The sequence below is a fragment of the Tenrec ecaudatus genome, chromosome 4, assembly GCF_050624435.1.
Source record: "Tenrec ecaudatus isolate mTenEca1 chromosome 4, mTenEca1.hap1, whole genome shotgun sequence".
Lineage (NCBI taxonomy): Eukaryota > Metazoa > Chordata > Mammalia > Afrosoricida > Tenrecidae > Tenrec > Tenrec ecaudatus.
In genome coordinates this window covers 177,328,680-177,342,413 of record NC_134533.1, presented here as the reverse complement: position 1 = coordinate 177,342,413, position 13,734 = coordinate 177,328,680, and the positions used below count along the sequence as shown (strand labels likewise).

The following is a 13,734-nucleotide window of genomic DNA, read 5'->3' as shown; positions in this document are numbered from 1 at the left end:
AATAGCTTAAACACTCAATGTGTTCATCTCTATTGAAACAAAAAGCCTTCATGCTCCCCCACAATGTTTGGATATTAAGCAGTCACCGAAAGGCCAAGAGTTGCTGCATTTCCCACCTTCCCACTGTGAGTTTAAGCAATTTGAGCAGACCACGTCCCCCTCACCATGCACAGAAAGTGTTGGATAACTTTTCTTGATGTGTGTTGACCAAAACCCGGTCTAATGAGCATGTCCCCTGCAAACACAATGCCATAGACTCAAACAGCTCTGTTCCTCTTCTTCAGATAGTAGTAGTAAGTTGATCGTAGCGATAGCATTCAAAGTGAATGTTGTAAACAACCAGCGGTGTGTATTGGACGTGCTTCTAAGTTGCCTTCTCCAGGGATGCAAGTAAGTGGCGTTGGCACTCTTTCTTCATCTTTAGAGAACTATATTGACACAACATGAAAGCCATGCGTTCACAAGTTAGCATAGTTACGTAAAACTTTGTAAGTCTAGCTATGTGATTCTGGACATTGGTCGTCTCTCTTTTGTTTTTAAACGTTGATAGATCTGGTATTTCCATCCTTTTAATTCCCGTTTACCATGATGGGACAGAGCCGCAGCTAATGCTCGTCTCTCGAGAGCTTAAGTACCTTGACCCAACAGGAGCATCCAACACCACCCGCCCAAAGTACAGGCGTGAACATATGTGAAGGCTTGTGTGTATTTGAGTTCCTTTGCCCATGATCTCAGGTCTCAGCAGAGTTGTCGTTGCCCCTCCCCCACATCCTCTATCAGTAAAAATTAATGGTTTTGTTTGTCTAATGGGCAAGCACTGAAATACACTTTTGTATGCAGAGCAGCCTTGTGAAATAGGAGTGTCACACAGTTTCCTGAGAGAAAAACCAAAACAAAAGCTTCTAAGTTGGTCTGTATGGTACAGGAATGTTGATCCAAATCAAAAGCTGGTGGTCATCTCCGCTCCCTACACAACCCCCCCCCACCCCTACACACACACACACACACACACACAACCCCCACCACCACTCTACACACACCCCACCCCACCTCAGAGAGACCATTGCAAGGATCCATGAACTGAAGTAAAGTTTTCCCATGGAGCTTTAATTAGGGTTCTTGGTTGCAAGTGATGGAAAGAGAGTGAATAGTGTCAAGTAACCCGGTAGAATATGGATGGCTCCAGCTTCAGGAATCCAGGGACTTAACCATGGTGCCAACAGTCAGCCCCTTAGCTCTGCCCTGCTCTCCAAGGCAGCCATTCATTCATTCTTGATACTGAACATGGCCTTTGTTAGTCCAAAGTGGAGAGAGCAAGCGCTGGGCATAAATAGAGATCTCTTCCTGTTCTCACAAGGAAAAGAGCGATGGATCTTCCCTCCCTGTCTCCAATCCAAGAGAAGGGGAAGGGAGGCTTGGAACATCCCATATGGAAAACCCTACTTCACTGCCTTTTCAGTTCTTCTCTTTGGACGGAGAGACTGGGGATGCTGACTGACTGTGTGTGTGTATGGTGTGTCCCACCCCCCCCTCCCTTGAATGGAGTGTGTTTGGTGTGTGTCCTACCCCCTCCTTGAATAGGGAGAGAGAGAGAGTGTGTGTGTGTGTGTGTGTGTGTGTCTTGTCCCCTCCTTGAATGGAGTAACACATCCCGAAAGTCAAAGATGCTGTTGCACCGAATCCGCAGGTGCATTTAAAACCTCAAACTGCATTGCTTTCAACGTGAATATCAGTGGTGTTTGCAGTATCTGGACTCTGCTCCCTGGGATCTTGCATTTTAATTTCCATCCGCTCTCTTTTGTCCAGGAAAAAAACAACATGTAGGAGCTGATCTCCTGCTGTGACTGGGGGTATTTGTTGGCTCCCCCTTCATAGTGGGGATAATGCACTCTCCCGAGAGACGCAGCAGAGACTATCCGCCCCTCTCCACTGGCTTCTGGACCCAGAATAACTCCAGCGGTCAGGTTTCTGCGTTTGTGTCAGTGCCAGCAAGCTGGAGATTTATACCAGCTCCTCTCTTAGACCCACCTGAACAGCATGCAGTCTGTTAGCCTCCCTGTGAACGCACGTCAACCTAAGCACCTCTGGTCTTCCAGGTGGTTGGCGTGTTTGGTGAACACTTCCTTCCAGTCAGTGCTTTCTGGGTGGAGAGACGTAAGCGAGAGTGAGTGTTCAACTGGGAAAGGATTAGACTGTTTTCCCACACACCTGTTGCAAACCCCTCATCTCTCCAGTGTCTATTTGGGTTTTGTCCAGTGTATGATGTACTGGGGACAGTGTTGTGGCCACTCATGAGTTGTCAGTTTTTAACTTTGCGCCCCAAGTCAAGAAAAAAACAAAAACTTAGAAGGAAATCCCTGAATTCATTACAATTTCTCTTTTTAAAAAAAGAAAGAGCTCACACTTGGGAGAGCCTTTAGAATCACCACCGCAAAGCAAAGCAAGTCACGAGAGGCACCTCAGTTGCTCATTATAGTTCCTCTAAATGTGATCGCTTTTATTGCTTTCTAGAATAGTCTCACCTTCACTTCAACCCCGCGACCATTCCATTCTCTCTGCCCATCTATCTAGAGAGGTACCCCTTTCTCCGAATCCTGAGACACTTGAAAATCATCAGCCCCAGGATGATGCCTGCTTATATGCCCACTCGCATGGCTAATTGGTTATTCTAAGTTTTTCCCCTTGAATTCATTTTATTTTATTATTTTTAAATTAATAAATCTTTTTATTGGGGCTCATACAACTCCTATCACAATCCATACATACATCAATTGAGCAAAGCACCCATATACATTCGTTGCCCTCGTCATTCTCAAAATTCGCCTTCCACTTGGGTTCCTGGAATCAGCTCGGTTTCCTTTTTTCCCCCTCCCCCATTCTAATTTTTTAATCTTTTGTGTAATCGATAGATAATCGAGCTACATCAAATTCGTTGGCTGCCCAGTGCCAGGGTCAGATTTACACATTTCAAAATTTGTAGATTTTTATTGCTACAACCCAGATGGCTACGGAGCAGGGCAACTTTCTTCGCTTCCACTGGATGTGGTTAGCATACGTGTAAATGGTGGTAGGGATGACTTGTAAAGACAAAAAACAAAGTAAATCATCATGGGAGGGTGTCAGCAGCTTTCTAGCTCCAGGAAGGAAATGAGAGGTAGGTGTTGGAATTAGAGAATTTGGAAACGAAGGATTCAGTGACAGAGTCTGTGAGCCACCAACAGGAGCCCAACTAGCGTGGGTGAACTCAGTGGGTCCTTGGGCATCACAGGCTTGGCTCAGAGCGCGTCACCCATAGGAGCCCCGTGGGGGTGTCATTGGCTAACACACCCTTCTCATGGAAAAGCTGGAGGTTCACTCGAAAGGCCTGGCGCTCCACTTCCTGGGTTCAGGTGGAAAGCCTTATGGAGCAGAGTTCTAGTCTGCACAGATCAGGTGAGGCACAGAGAGCCTATCGAGTTGAGCCCACAGTGGATGTGGCCTGTCCACCCTCTTCAAGGTGATCAGTGGAGCCCAGGCAGTGAGCGACAAGGTATGGAGAATATACCCTAAGTCAAGAACGGAGCAGACCTAGCCATTCACCTTATGATTTTGGGATGTGGTATCCACATGAGGCAAATCCAATGGGGCTGAAAGTTGACAGTTGTGTTCATCTAGGCCAGGGGTTGGCAAATGGTGGCCCTGGGGCCATCTGACTGCTTTTTCGGTATGTTCATGTGGCTTTTAAATAAAATTAAAATATTTAAATTTTAAGATAATTGTGGGAGCTAGGACTTGGCTCTCTGAAGTTTATACATCTTCCCTGGTCTAGGACCTAGGTTCCCAAACTTACTTGGCCTACTGTGCCATTTTCAGAAAAGAAATTATATCTGCGCGGCACGCCCCCCCTCTCCCCCAATTATTTGTGTGTCCTCTAGCCCAGGTTAAAGTGTGTGCATCTGCTTTGGCAGCCCCCTGGGTCATGCCAGTGCCTCCCAGGGAACAGTGTCTCCCACTTTGGGAGACTGGTCTGCAGGGTGATCTTGGTGTGTGGTGCTTTCTTTGGGAAGTCGGCTCTGGAGGTGTTGCACAGCATTGGGGAAGTCGGGGCCGGAATCCTTGGTAGCCCTGGTGGCGAAGCTTCTGGTGTAACAGAGTCCTGTGGAATGAGGGGCAAGGGCAGTTGAGCTTTTCTTCCAGGTGTCTGTCAGCTGAACGTCATTAACAACAGCGATTAGCTCTGTGCCCGGCTCTGTATTCAGCTCTTTCTGGGAATCGCCTAGAGTTTCCCTTAAGATTGCCCTTTCCCAAGGCTGGAGAGGCTCAGGGACATATCAAGGCCATACAGCCTGTAGCAGATGCCGCTAGGATTTGAATTCGGGGGCAGCCCCATCTGTGCTTTCCCAGGACTGCCTTGTCTTGGTGTTAAACACAGCACAGAAACCCTTAGTCCAGGACAAGCCAGATGGTTGGGTACCTTACCAGTTAGCTCCCAACCCCCTTTCCCCGAAGCCTGACCTATTTTGGTCAAATGCTTCAGCACCTGTTGTGCCACCGGCAGCAGGAGTCCTGATTTAATGCCCAGCGTCTCATAGAGAATCCTTGTGGCTTTTCAAGCCATATCATGTAATATTAATGGAAACCACCAACCCTTCTGTCTGGATTAATTTTTTATGAACAATAATATGTCTGATTAAACCAGCTGATTTATTAGCGATGGTGGTAGAGGCTCCGGGGTGTGGTGGGTGTGGTGAGTCAGGTGGTCCCTGACCACAGGGCGAGGTTTCCTAGGTGGCTCAGAAGATATTCCCAGGGTGCACTTGATGGTGGCTCTAGCTGGGATGAGCTGTGGTACAAGTGCCCTGATGATGGACTAACACCCTCCCCCAACCCCCGCAGTTCGTTCACCTCATGTGCTCTACCTGCTGGCAAAGGTTTCCCCCAGGTGCAGGTAGTTCATTAACTGCTCTTTGTGCCCTGAGGTACACATTTCACACCTGATACTTAACCCCCATTTTCAGCTGGCTGAGATGCTGTTTCAGGGCATCTCTTAATTGTTCTGACACCTCACAGTGTAGGTGCCATTGCACAACTAAAGACATTCCATCCAGCGCCCCCTTCTGTTAAAAATCCGACAAATGCCAGAACCCATGATAGATGTGTCCTGTTTCTCCTAATGCCCTGAGATTGTTCTTGGTGTTTCAGCTGAGCATCGACCAGGCCCAGGCCATGGCAGAACAGGTGGAGATAAAGACCAAGGTGGTGCAGTCGGAGATCAAAGCCGTGACCGCGAGGCATAAGAAGGCTCTGGAGGAGCGGGAATGCGAGCTGCTGTGGAAGGTAACTGTGGGACCCACGTGTCTTTCCCCTCCCTGCGCCCTCAAGGCATCCTCCCTGTGCACTGTGGCAGGACCCTTCAGGACCATGGTCCACAGCCCTGGGCACAAGCTCCACGTTTACAACCCTTGCTATTATCCCGAGGTCCCGCGTCCCACCTGTACCCCTCTAACACACACACACACACACGAACACTTTTCAGATGTGGCGGGCACCTCCACGTCTCACCTTTTATTGTACGTTGTCAAAAACAGCAGAGAAGAGGCACGTACCATCAAAACTGTCGTTAGCAATGCAGGCTGGTAGGACACATCCTTCTTTGTGATATCTTGGCTGGCTCCACTTCCTGACCTCTTGTGGAATGCTGGTGTCCTGCTTGTCAGGGTAGCGTGTGTGCCCCTTCTTCCTGCTGCCTGGGCTGAGAGGGCGGTAAGCAGGCTCGCTGGTGTGCTGCCGAGGGAACATCAGCTGAAGGGGAGCACTGCTCGGCCCCACCAGGGTGCAGGGCACCATCCCGACCTTTTCCTTTCGCATCTCCGTTTCGGAAAAGGAGGGCCCGGGGCCCAGTGTGGGGGCCGTTACCAGGCATGCCTCTTCTGAGGCATGATGCCCGTGGTAGACGGCAAAAGCCTTCTTTTGATGAAGACCACACGCCGATGGTGCGGTGAGTTCCAAGTGGGCTGTGAGTGGAAAGGTCGGTGCTAAGACCGACCTGCTCCGGAGGAGGAGGAGGATCGTAGGGACAAAAAGCATGGACGAAGATGGCCCTGCCCGGTGGACTCAGGATCTGTGTGCGGGGTTCTGTTTTTGTTTGGACCCCAGCGTGGTGTCACAGCCAAAGAGGGCCCCTTAAAGAAAGCCTCTAAAATGGCATTTCCTTTAGAGCCCTGTGGAATTCTGCCACCACGAGTCAGGAGTGCACCTGAAAGAAGGGGACGTGGGTGGTTTCTGTGTTTTAAACATGACTGGTTTTACAAAGTGGGCTGTGATTCGATCTCCCAATTCTGTGGGACTGTAATGGTAACTACTAGCGTCTTCAGATCCCCCTATTACTGGGCCAGGGCCAGGAGGTGTTCTCAGGAGGGTCCCCTGGTGGCGTAGAGGTCACAAGCTGGCTGCTAAATGCAAGGCCAGCAGTTTGAGACCATCAGCTGCTAGGAGGGAGAGAAAAGACTTGTATCGCGGTAAAGAGTGAAGTGAGCACACACAGGGCTTCCCGGTCCAGCCGCAGCGGTTTGGGTCCCCCACTAGGTGGGTAAGGCTTCAACACGTGGGAGACAGAAATTACACAATTCAAAGGTTGTGGTGACTGCTCCAATTTTATTCATGCAAAACTTCAACTTACATATTCTTTTTCTTGGCTTAAAGCTTATGGCCTGAGATCATACATTAGGAAATTCTCAGGCCGCAAGACTGTGACAAGTTACATCAATCACATCATGATTCGTGGTTAAAAATTAGTACATCTTGAAACTAAAACTTTCTCTTACAAGGGTGATAGACATAAACCTTCTAACAATAACTGAGCACACTTCATCCACCGAGGGCGCGTTGTGCTAACTATGAAATCAATAAAGCATTAATACATTTCATTATAAAAAATGACTTGATAGGCTTTGACTGTTCTTTCTGTTCTTTCTTAGGCTGTTCTATGGCTTTCATTTCTTGTTCTTACTCTTCCACTAAGTTCCCATAATTAAACCCCTAAAGTCTTTCTGTACCAAGGTGTGAGTTGCCTCACAATAGGTAGCTTTGCTTCAGTGGACTTCAAACATCACGGAGGCCTTCTTCTTGCTAACTGTTCCATAAAACTTCAACTACTAAAAGGAACTTGTACACCTTTCTTTGTTAACTATTCTTATGCCATTTTCATTGTAAGCCCCTGTATAAGGTAAATCAAGGCCAGGAACTGTATTTCTCTTTGGGTTATTTCCTGGAGGGGGATGCCATATTCTGCCCCCTTTGCGGTAACCAAGATAAGGAAAGGGGAAAACCGTGGGAAGAGGATAAACTTTTTTAGAATCTTGCCCAAAAGCACTCCAAATAATTACGGCAAGGCCAATCAAACAAGTCCAAATACATATCAAGAGCGGGTTTGGGCAGCCAACTCCCACCGTCCAGCTTCTCTGAAGCCGGGCCAGGCGTCGTTCAACTCTGTCTTCGATGTCACGCGGCAGGACTGGTCCCCTCAGGGCAGTTGATCCCACTGAGTCTGCATTGGACTGCTAAGCGCCAGATCAGCGGTTCGAAACCACCACCTCTGTTCCTAAAACTCTGTACAGTCTCAGAGACCCACAGGGGCAGTTCTACGAGTCAGAATTTTTCTGCGTTGTGTTTTGTTTTCAAAAGCTCCTCTGAAAAGTTACATTGGGTTTTGCATGGCTTTTATTTGGCTCTCTTTGGGCCCTTTTGACTTTTTCTGTCTTAGCCAAAGTCAAGGAACATGTTGAGTTGTTTAGCTACCTGTTGCAGAAAAGCGTCCTTGAGAGTCGTCCTGGGTTTAGCTCATAGTGTTTGAGCACAGATGTGGGTCCAGTGCTGCTGGCAGACACTCGAATGTCCCCATGATCTGTTTCCTCACGTGCCACCCACCAATGTTAATTACAACGACGAGAGGGCTCCCCTTCTTACCACCTTGAGAGCTCTGGCGAACTCTGCCACAAACGGGCTCTTCTGGATCCGCTGATGAAAGGGCCTTTGTGTGCGCGAGTGTCTGTAGACCGCACCTAGCTCTCCTCCTGGGCGGCACACTCCTGTCTTCTCGGTAAAGATCAAGTTTTTCACTTTTAGGGAGAAGCCTGTTTAGCAGGAGAGGCATTGTTTGTCCGTGCCCAAGACAGTCACTCTCAGAGAATTCCAAGGCAGAAATGTTCACCTGGGCACAGCCCAGTCCCAGGATCCTGCCTTTGCTAGGAAACCTCACCTCACATTTTGGGGGGGGGGGATCTCTCTTAATTTAAAAAACAAACAAAAACACCCTCCCAGTCAAGCCTTTTTGCAGGTCTCTGTCTCCACACCTCTATTAGATACATTTTTCTGTTCTCTTACCCTGTTACTGGACACACGTGGGCTTCAGCACAAGGATGGAGTCCTCATTTACCAAGCAGCACCTCTACAGTCTTGTGGGTGAGGACAGCCCACAAGCCCTCATGGGCATTTCTGTTCTTGGAACACAGGGACCCTGGTTTTGCTGTCCGAATCTAACAACCACAATGATACAGGGAGCACAACAGGAGCTGCCCCTGTGTGAGACGAAGCTTTCTTTCAGGCCACCACAGCATGCAGAAACCACGGCCATCTGCAGAGTAACTTGAAATAGCCGTGGCTTGTTCCCTGAAGAGTGGGCTTGCCTTATGTAATGCAAGTAGGCGGTTTGATTGGCCAGGCAAAGTGCCCATTCCCCAAATAATGTCCCCGGGGACGTAAAGATACAAGGGTGATATTGCCAGATCAGGCTCCCAATGTATGTATCACGGCATCTTATATTAAAAGTGTGTGTTTCTAAATACCCCTAGCCCAAACTTGGCAGCTTCTTAGTTGGTTTAGGGCCTAGGAGTTGGGGGCTTTAGATCTGGAAGACTCAGGGGTTGTGGGTGTCTGGATGTAATAAATACACATCAGGTCAGTCTGGACTCCTTTACTAGGCAAGGGCTTGGAGGGGCGGTATCTTGGTTTAAAGCTCCCCGTTTCTTTCCTTTGGGCTCATGGAGACATTCTTGGCCAAAAGATGATAAAAGATTATCTTCCCCCCTCACCTCAAAAAAGGGATAGAGGGTGTACCCTGTTCCATCAGGCTTCTGTGACCTTCCCGGTGCTAACCTACTGACTGATCCACAGGGATGGACCTGCCCGAGGTTCCCTTCCATGTGGAATACAGTCCTGCTAGCTGTTGTCATGCCAGTCACCACTGCTTTATACTTTGAAATGCTGATGTGCCTTCCTGGGGTCCTGAGTTAGTGCAACATTGTACCCATGTTGGAACCGTCCTTTGAGTCTGTCCATGACACAAGCCAGGCGGGCACAGGGCATGGGGGCAAAGAGTACTGGCAACCTGAACTGCCACTGAAAACCTTCTCTTAAGTGTCCACTCAACCAACACAGAAGCCTTGCTGGGATTTTTATGACTCGACATCCCTATATCCTCTGACTGAGAGCACCTGTCAATCTCAGGTTCCCTGTGCCTTTCCTTTTTGCTCTTGAGTTTTGTTTTTGGGTTTTTTTGTTTGTTTTAATTTAATAAATCTTTATTGGGGCTTATACAACTCTTATCACAATCCATACATACATCAATTGAGCAAAGCACCCTTATACATTCATTACACTCGTCATTCTCAAAATTCGCCTTCCACTTGGATTCCTGGAATCAGCTCGGTTTCCTTTTTTTTTCCCCTCCCTCCCTGCTCTCCCCTTCCACCTGCTCCTTTAATAGTTTATAAATAATTATTTTATCTTATCTTACACTGCCCGGCATCTCCCCTCACCGACCCTCACACTGCCCATCTCCCAGAGAGGAGGTTACACATAGATCTCCAAGATCGGGTCTCCCTTTCTACACCCACTTCCCACCCGGTGTCGCCAGTCCCACCGCTGGTGTTGAGGGGTTCATCCATCCTAGATTCCCTGTGTTTCCAGATCCCTACTTCACCTCTGTACATCCTCTGGTATAACCGGGTCCACAAGGTAGAATTGGGGTCATGATAATTGGGAGGGGAGGAAGCGTTCAAGAACTAGAGGAAGGTTTTTAGTTTCATTGTTGCTACACTGAACCCTGAGTGACTCATCTCCTCCCCACTACCCCTCTGGAAGGGTGTCTAGCTGTCTACAGATGGGCATTGGGTCCCCATCACGCACTCCCCCTCATTCATGGTGATGTGATTCCCACCACCAGCCCTGCCTTTGTTGTTTGAGACCTGGTCTCCTCTGCCCTTCACGATCACCCATGTTGGTGTGCTGCTTCCGTGTGGGCTTTGTTGCTTCTGGGCTAGATGGCCGCTTGTTTGCTTTCAAGGCTTTAAGTCCCCAGACGCTATATCTCTCAGTAGCTAGGCACCATCAGCCTTCTTCACCACACTTGCTTATGCACATCTTCGTCTTCAGCGTTTATGTGAGAAAGGTGATCACACAATAATGGTTTTTGTTCCCTGGTGTCTGCTATCTGGTCCGTTCAACACCTTGTATTCGCTTGGGCTGTATGCTTCTTCTCTGTGGGCTTTGTTGCTTCTGAGCTAGCTGGCCGCTTGTTTGCCTTCAAGCCTTTAAGACCCCAGACGCTATATCTATTTGATAGCCGGGCACCATCAGCTTTCTTTACCACATTTGCTTAAGCACACGTCTGTCTAGAGTGATCATGTCGGGAAGGTGGGTATCATGCAATGACCGTTTAGCTGGGCGAGGTGCTATTGTATTGAGGGAATGTGCGTGCGGAGGCCCAGTGTCCATCTGCTACCCTACTACTGAACCTATAAATATATGCACATAAGTCTATTTCTCCCATAATCATAAATATATTTACATATGTACATGTCTGGATTTAGGCTTTTCTGTATGCACTTTGCCTCCTACTCCTTTCCTCTATTTCCTTTCTCTTTCCTCCCGTCCCACTACCATGTTCAGCCTTCATTCTGGTTTCAGTAATTCCTCTCAGTTACCTTGCCCTTGGTCACTCCCTACCAGTCCTCCCATCCCCTCCCTCCTCTGCTCTTGAGTTTTAGAGTAGAAGGCGGGTACACCTCTGGGTCTGTGTTATCTTTTCTTATTGGACCCTTATGGTCTCCATTCCTGCAAGACACAAGCTTTGTCTTAAGGTGTTTCTGTGTTTGCTTGTTTAATAACCTGTTATTCTTCAATGTAAGCTCAACGAAGATATGGATCATACCTGTATGTATTGGTCATACCTCTTATCTCCAATAGCACGAAGGAGCTTAACTGGATTTTAACTTTTAAAATTTTGTTTTTAAGCCTCAAAAGAACAGTTGCAGGATCAATAGGAAGAACTTTATAATACCCTTTGTCCAGATTCCAACATAGCTCATTTGCTCTCGGATATATTTACGTTAGCATGTGTATCATTTGAGACTTAAGTTGGACCCCTTCACCTCTATGAATTTCATTGTTTACTTCCTATCAGCCAGGGCACTGTCACAATCAAATCAAGAAATCTAATATGGATTAAATTCTTGTATCTGATCCATAGTCCATAGTTAAATATTATCAGTTCTCCATTTTGTAATAGCTGTTTTCCAAACTTCCCAGGACAGGATCCAATCCAGGATTACGCCTTGCCTGCAGTTCTCCTAGCTCTTTACTTCCTTTATTCTGGACCTCTGTTTGTCTTTGCTGGTTTTATTTTGACATATTTAAAGAGTTTAGCTCGGTTATCTTTTGTGGACTGTAATCAAGATCAGTCCTCTGACTAGATTTGGGTTACATGCATTTTGTCTGTGCTTGGTTCTAAGCTGCTGTGTGTCCCCGTTTCTCTTCTCCCTCCTTTCTCTTCAGGTAGAGAAGATCCGCCAGGTGAAAGCCAAGTCTCTGTACCTGCAGGTGGAGAAGCTGCGGCAGAACCTCAACAAGCTAGAGAGTACCATCAGTGCAGTCCAGCAGGTCCTGGAAGAGGGGCGGGCGCTGGACATCCTGCTGGCCCGAGACCGCATGCTGGCCCAGGTGCAGGAGCTGAAGACCGTGCGGAGCTTCCTGCAGCCCCAGGAAGACGACCGTATCATGTTCACACCCCCTGACCAGGCCCTCTACCTCGCCATCAAATCCTTTGGCTTCGTCAGCAGTGGGGCCTTCGCACCGCTTACCAAGGCCACAGGGGACGGCCTCAAGCGGGCCCTCCAGGGAAAGGTGGCCTCCTTCACGGTCATTGGCTACGACCACGACGGGGAGCCCCGCCTCTCCGGAGGCGACCTGATGTCCGCTGTGGTCCTGGGCCCCGATGGCAATCTGTTCGGGGCGGAGGTGAGCGATCAGCAGAACGGGACATACATGGTGAGCTACCGGCCCCAGCTGGAGGGGGAGCACCTGGTGTCCGTGACCACGTGCAATCAGCACATCGAAAACAGCCCCTTCAAGGTGGTGGTCAAGTCGGGCCGCAGCCACGTGGGCATTGGGCTTCCGGGCCTGAGTTTCGGCAGCGAGGGCGACAGCGATGGCAAGCTCTGCCGTCCGTGGGGCGTGAGTGTGGACAAGGAGGGCTACATCGTCGTCGCCGACCGCAGCAACAACCGCATCCAGGTGTTCAAGCCCTGCGGTGCCTTCCACCACAAGTTTGGTGCCCTGGGCTCCCGACCCGGGCAGTTTGACCGGCCAGCCGGGGTGGCCTGTGACGCCTCACGTAGGATCGTGGTGGCTGACAAGGACAATCATCGCATCCAGATCTTCACCTTCGAGGGTCAGTTCCTCCTCAAGTTCGGCGAGAAAGGAACCAAGAACGGGCAGTTCAACTACCCTTGGGATGTGGCAGTGAGTTCTGAGGGTAAGATCCTGGTCTCAGACACTCGGAACCACCGCATCCAGCTGTTCGGGCCTGACGGCGTTTTCCTGAATAAGTATGGCTTCGAGGGGGCGCTCTGGAAGCACTTTGACTCACCCCGAGGGGTGGCCTTCAACCACGAGGGCCACTTGGTGGTCACCGACTTCAACAACCATCGCCTTCTCGTCATCCACCCCGACTGCCAGTCTGCACGCTTCCTGGGCTCGGAGGGTACGGGCAACGGGCAGTTCCTGCGCCCACAGGGTGTGGCTGTAGACCAGGAAGGGCGCATCGTCGTGGCCGACTCCAGGAACCACCGCGTGCAGATGTTCGAGTCCAACGGCAGCTTCCTGTGCAAGTTTGGCGCCCAGGGCAGCGGCTTCGGGCAGATGGACCGCCCCTCAGGCATCGCCGTCACCCCCGACGGGATGATCGTCGTGGTGGATTTCGGCAACAATCGAATCCTCATCTTCTAATCTCGTCTGCTAGGCTTCTCTGTCTGGGGGGTGTGTGTGTGTGTGTGTGTGTGTGTGTGTGTGTGTGTGTGTGTGCGCGCGCTCACTCGCGCCTCTCCCTCTCTCTCGCTCTCTCGCTCTCGCTCACTCTGGCTTACATGCTCTCTCTTTGAATTTCAAAAAAGAAACTGTCTCAGGGAAATTTTCTTTCTTTTCTCTCTTTTTTATTTTTTTAAAAGAGGAGAACAAGAAAAGGTTGCCGACGTCCTACCTCATCTTTATTTTGTTACAGATGAATGTACTTCCGTCCTGCAGGGATTGAGCCTGTGAAGTGATCATTTCTATCTACCTCATACAGCTCGACAGTTCCTTCTCCGGCAGGCCAACCAGACCCCACCCGCAGCGGTGCTCTCCTTACCTGCTGGCCCCATGCGGGGGCGCAGTATGCACAAGCCCGGCTTGGAGGGCCTGGATGTGTTTGGTGGGTGTACT

The 13,734-nt window shown here is 49.4% G+C and overlaps 1 protein-coding gene across 1 annotated transcript in view; it reads left to right on the top strand.

Moving 5' to 3' along the window:
• The window catches only part of TRIM71 (tripartite motif containing 71), a 67,488-nt gene extending 54,225 nt beyond the window's left edge, over nucleotides 1-13,263 (top strand). The window contains exons 3-4 of the mRNA XM_075548935.1: nucleotides 5,182-5,316; nucleotides 11,812-13,263. Coding sequence (XP_075405050.1) covers nucleotides 5,182-5,316; nucleotides 11,812-13,263 — 1,587 coding nt within the window. The remainder of the gene's footprint in view (nucleotides 1-5,181; nucleotides 5,317-11,811) is intronic.
• The last annotated feature ends 471 nt before the right edge of the window (nucleotides 13,264-13,734 follow it).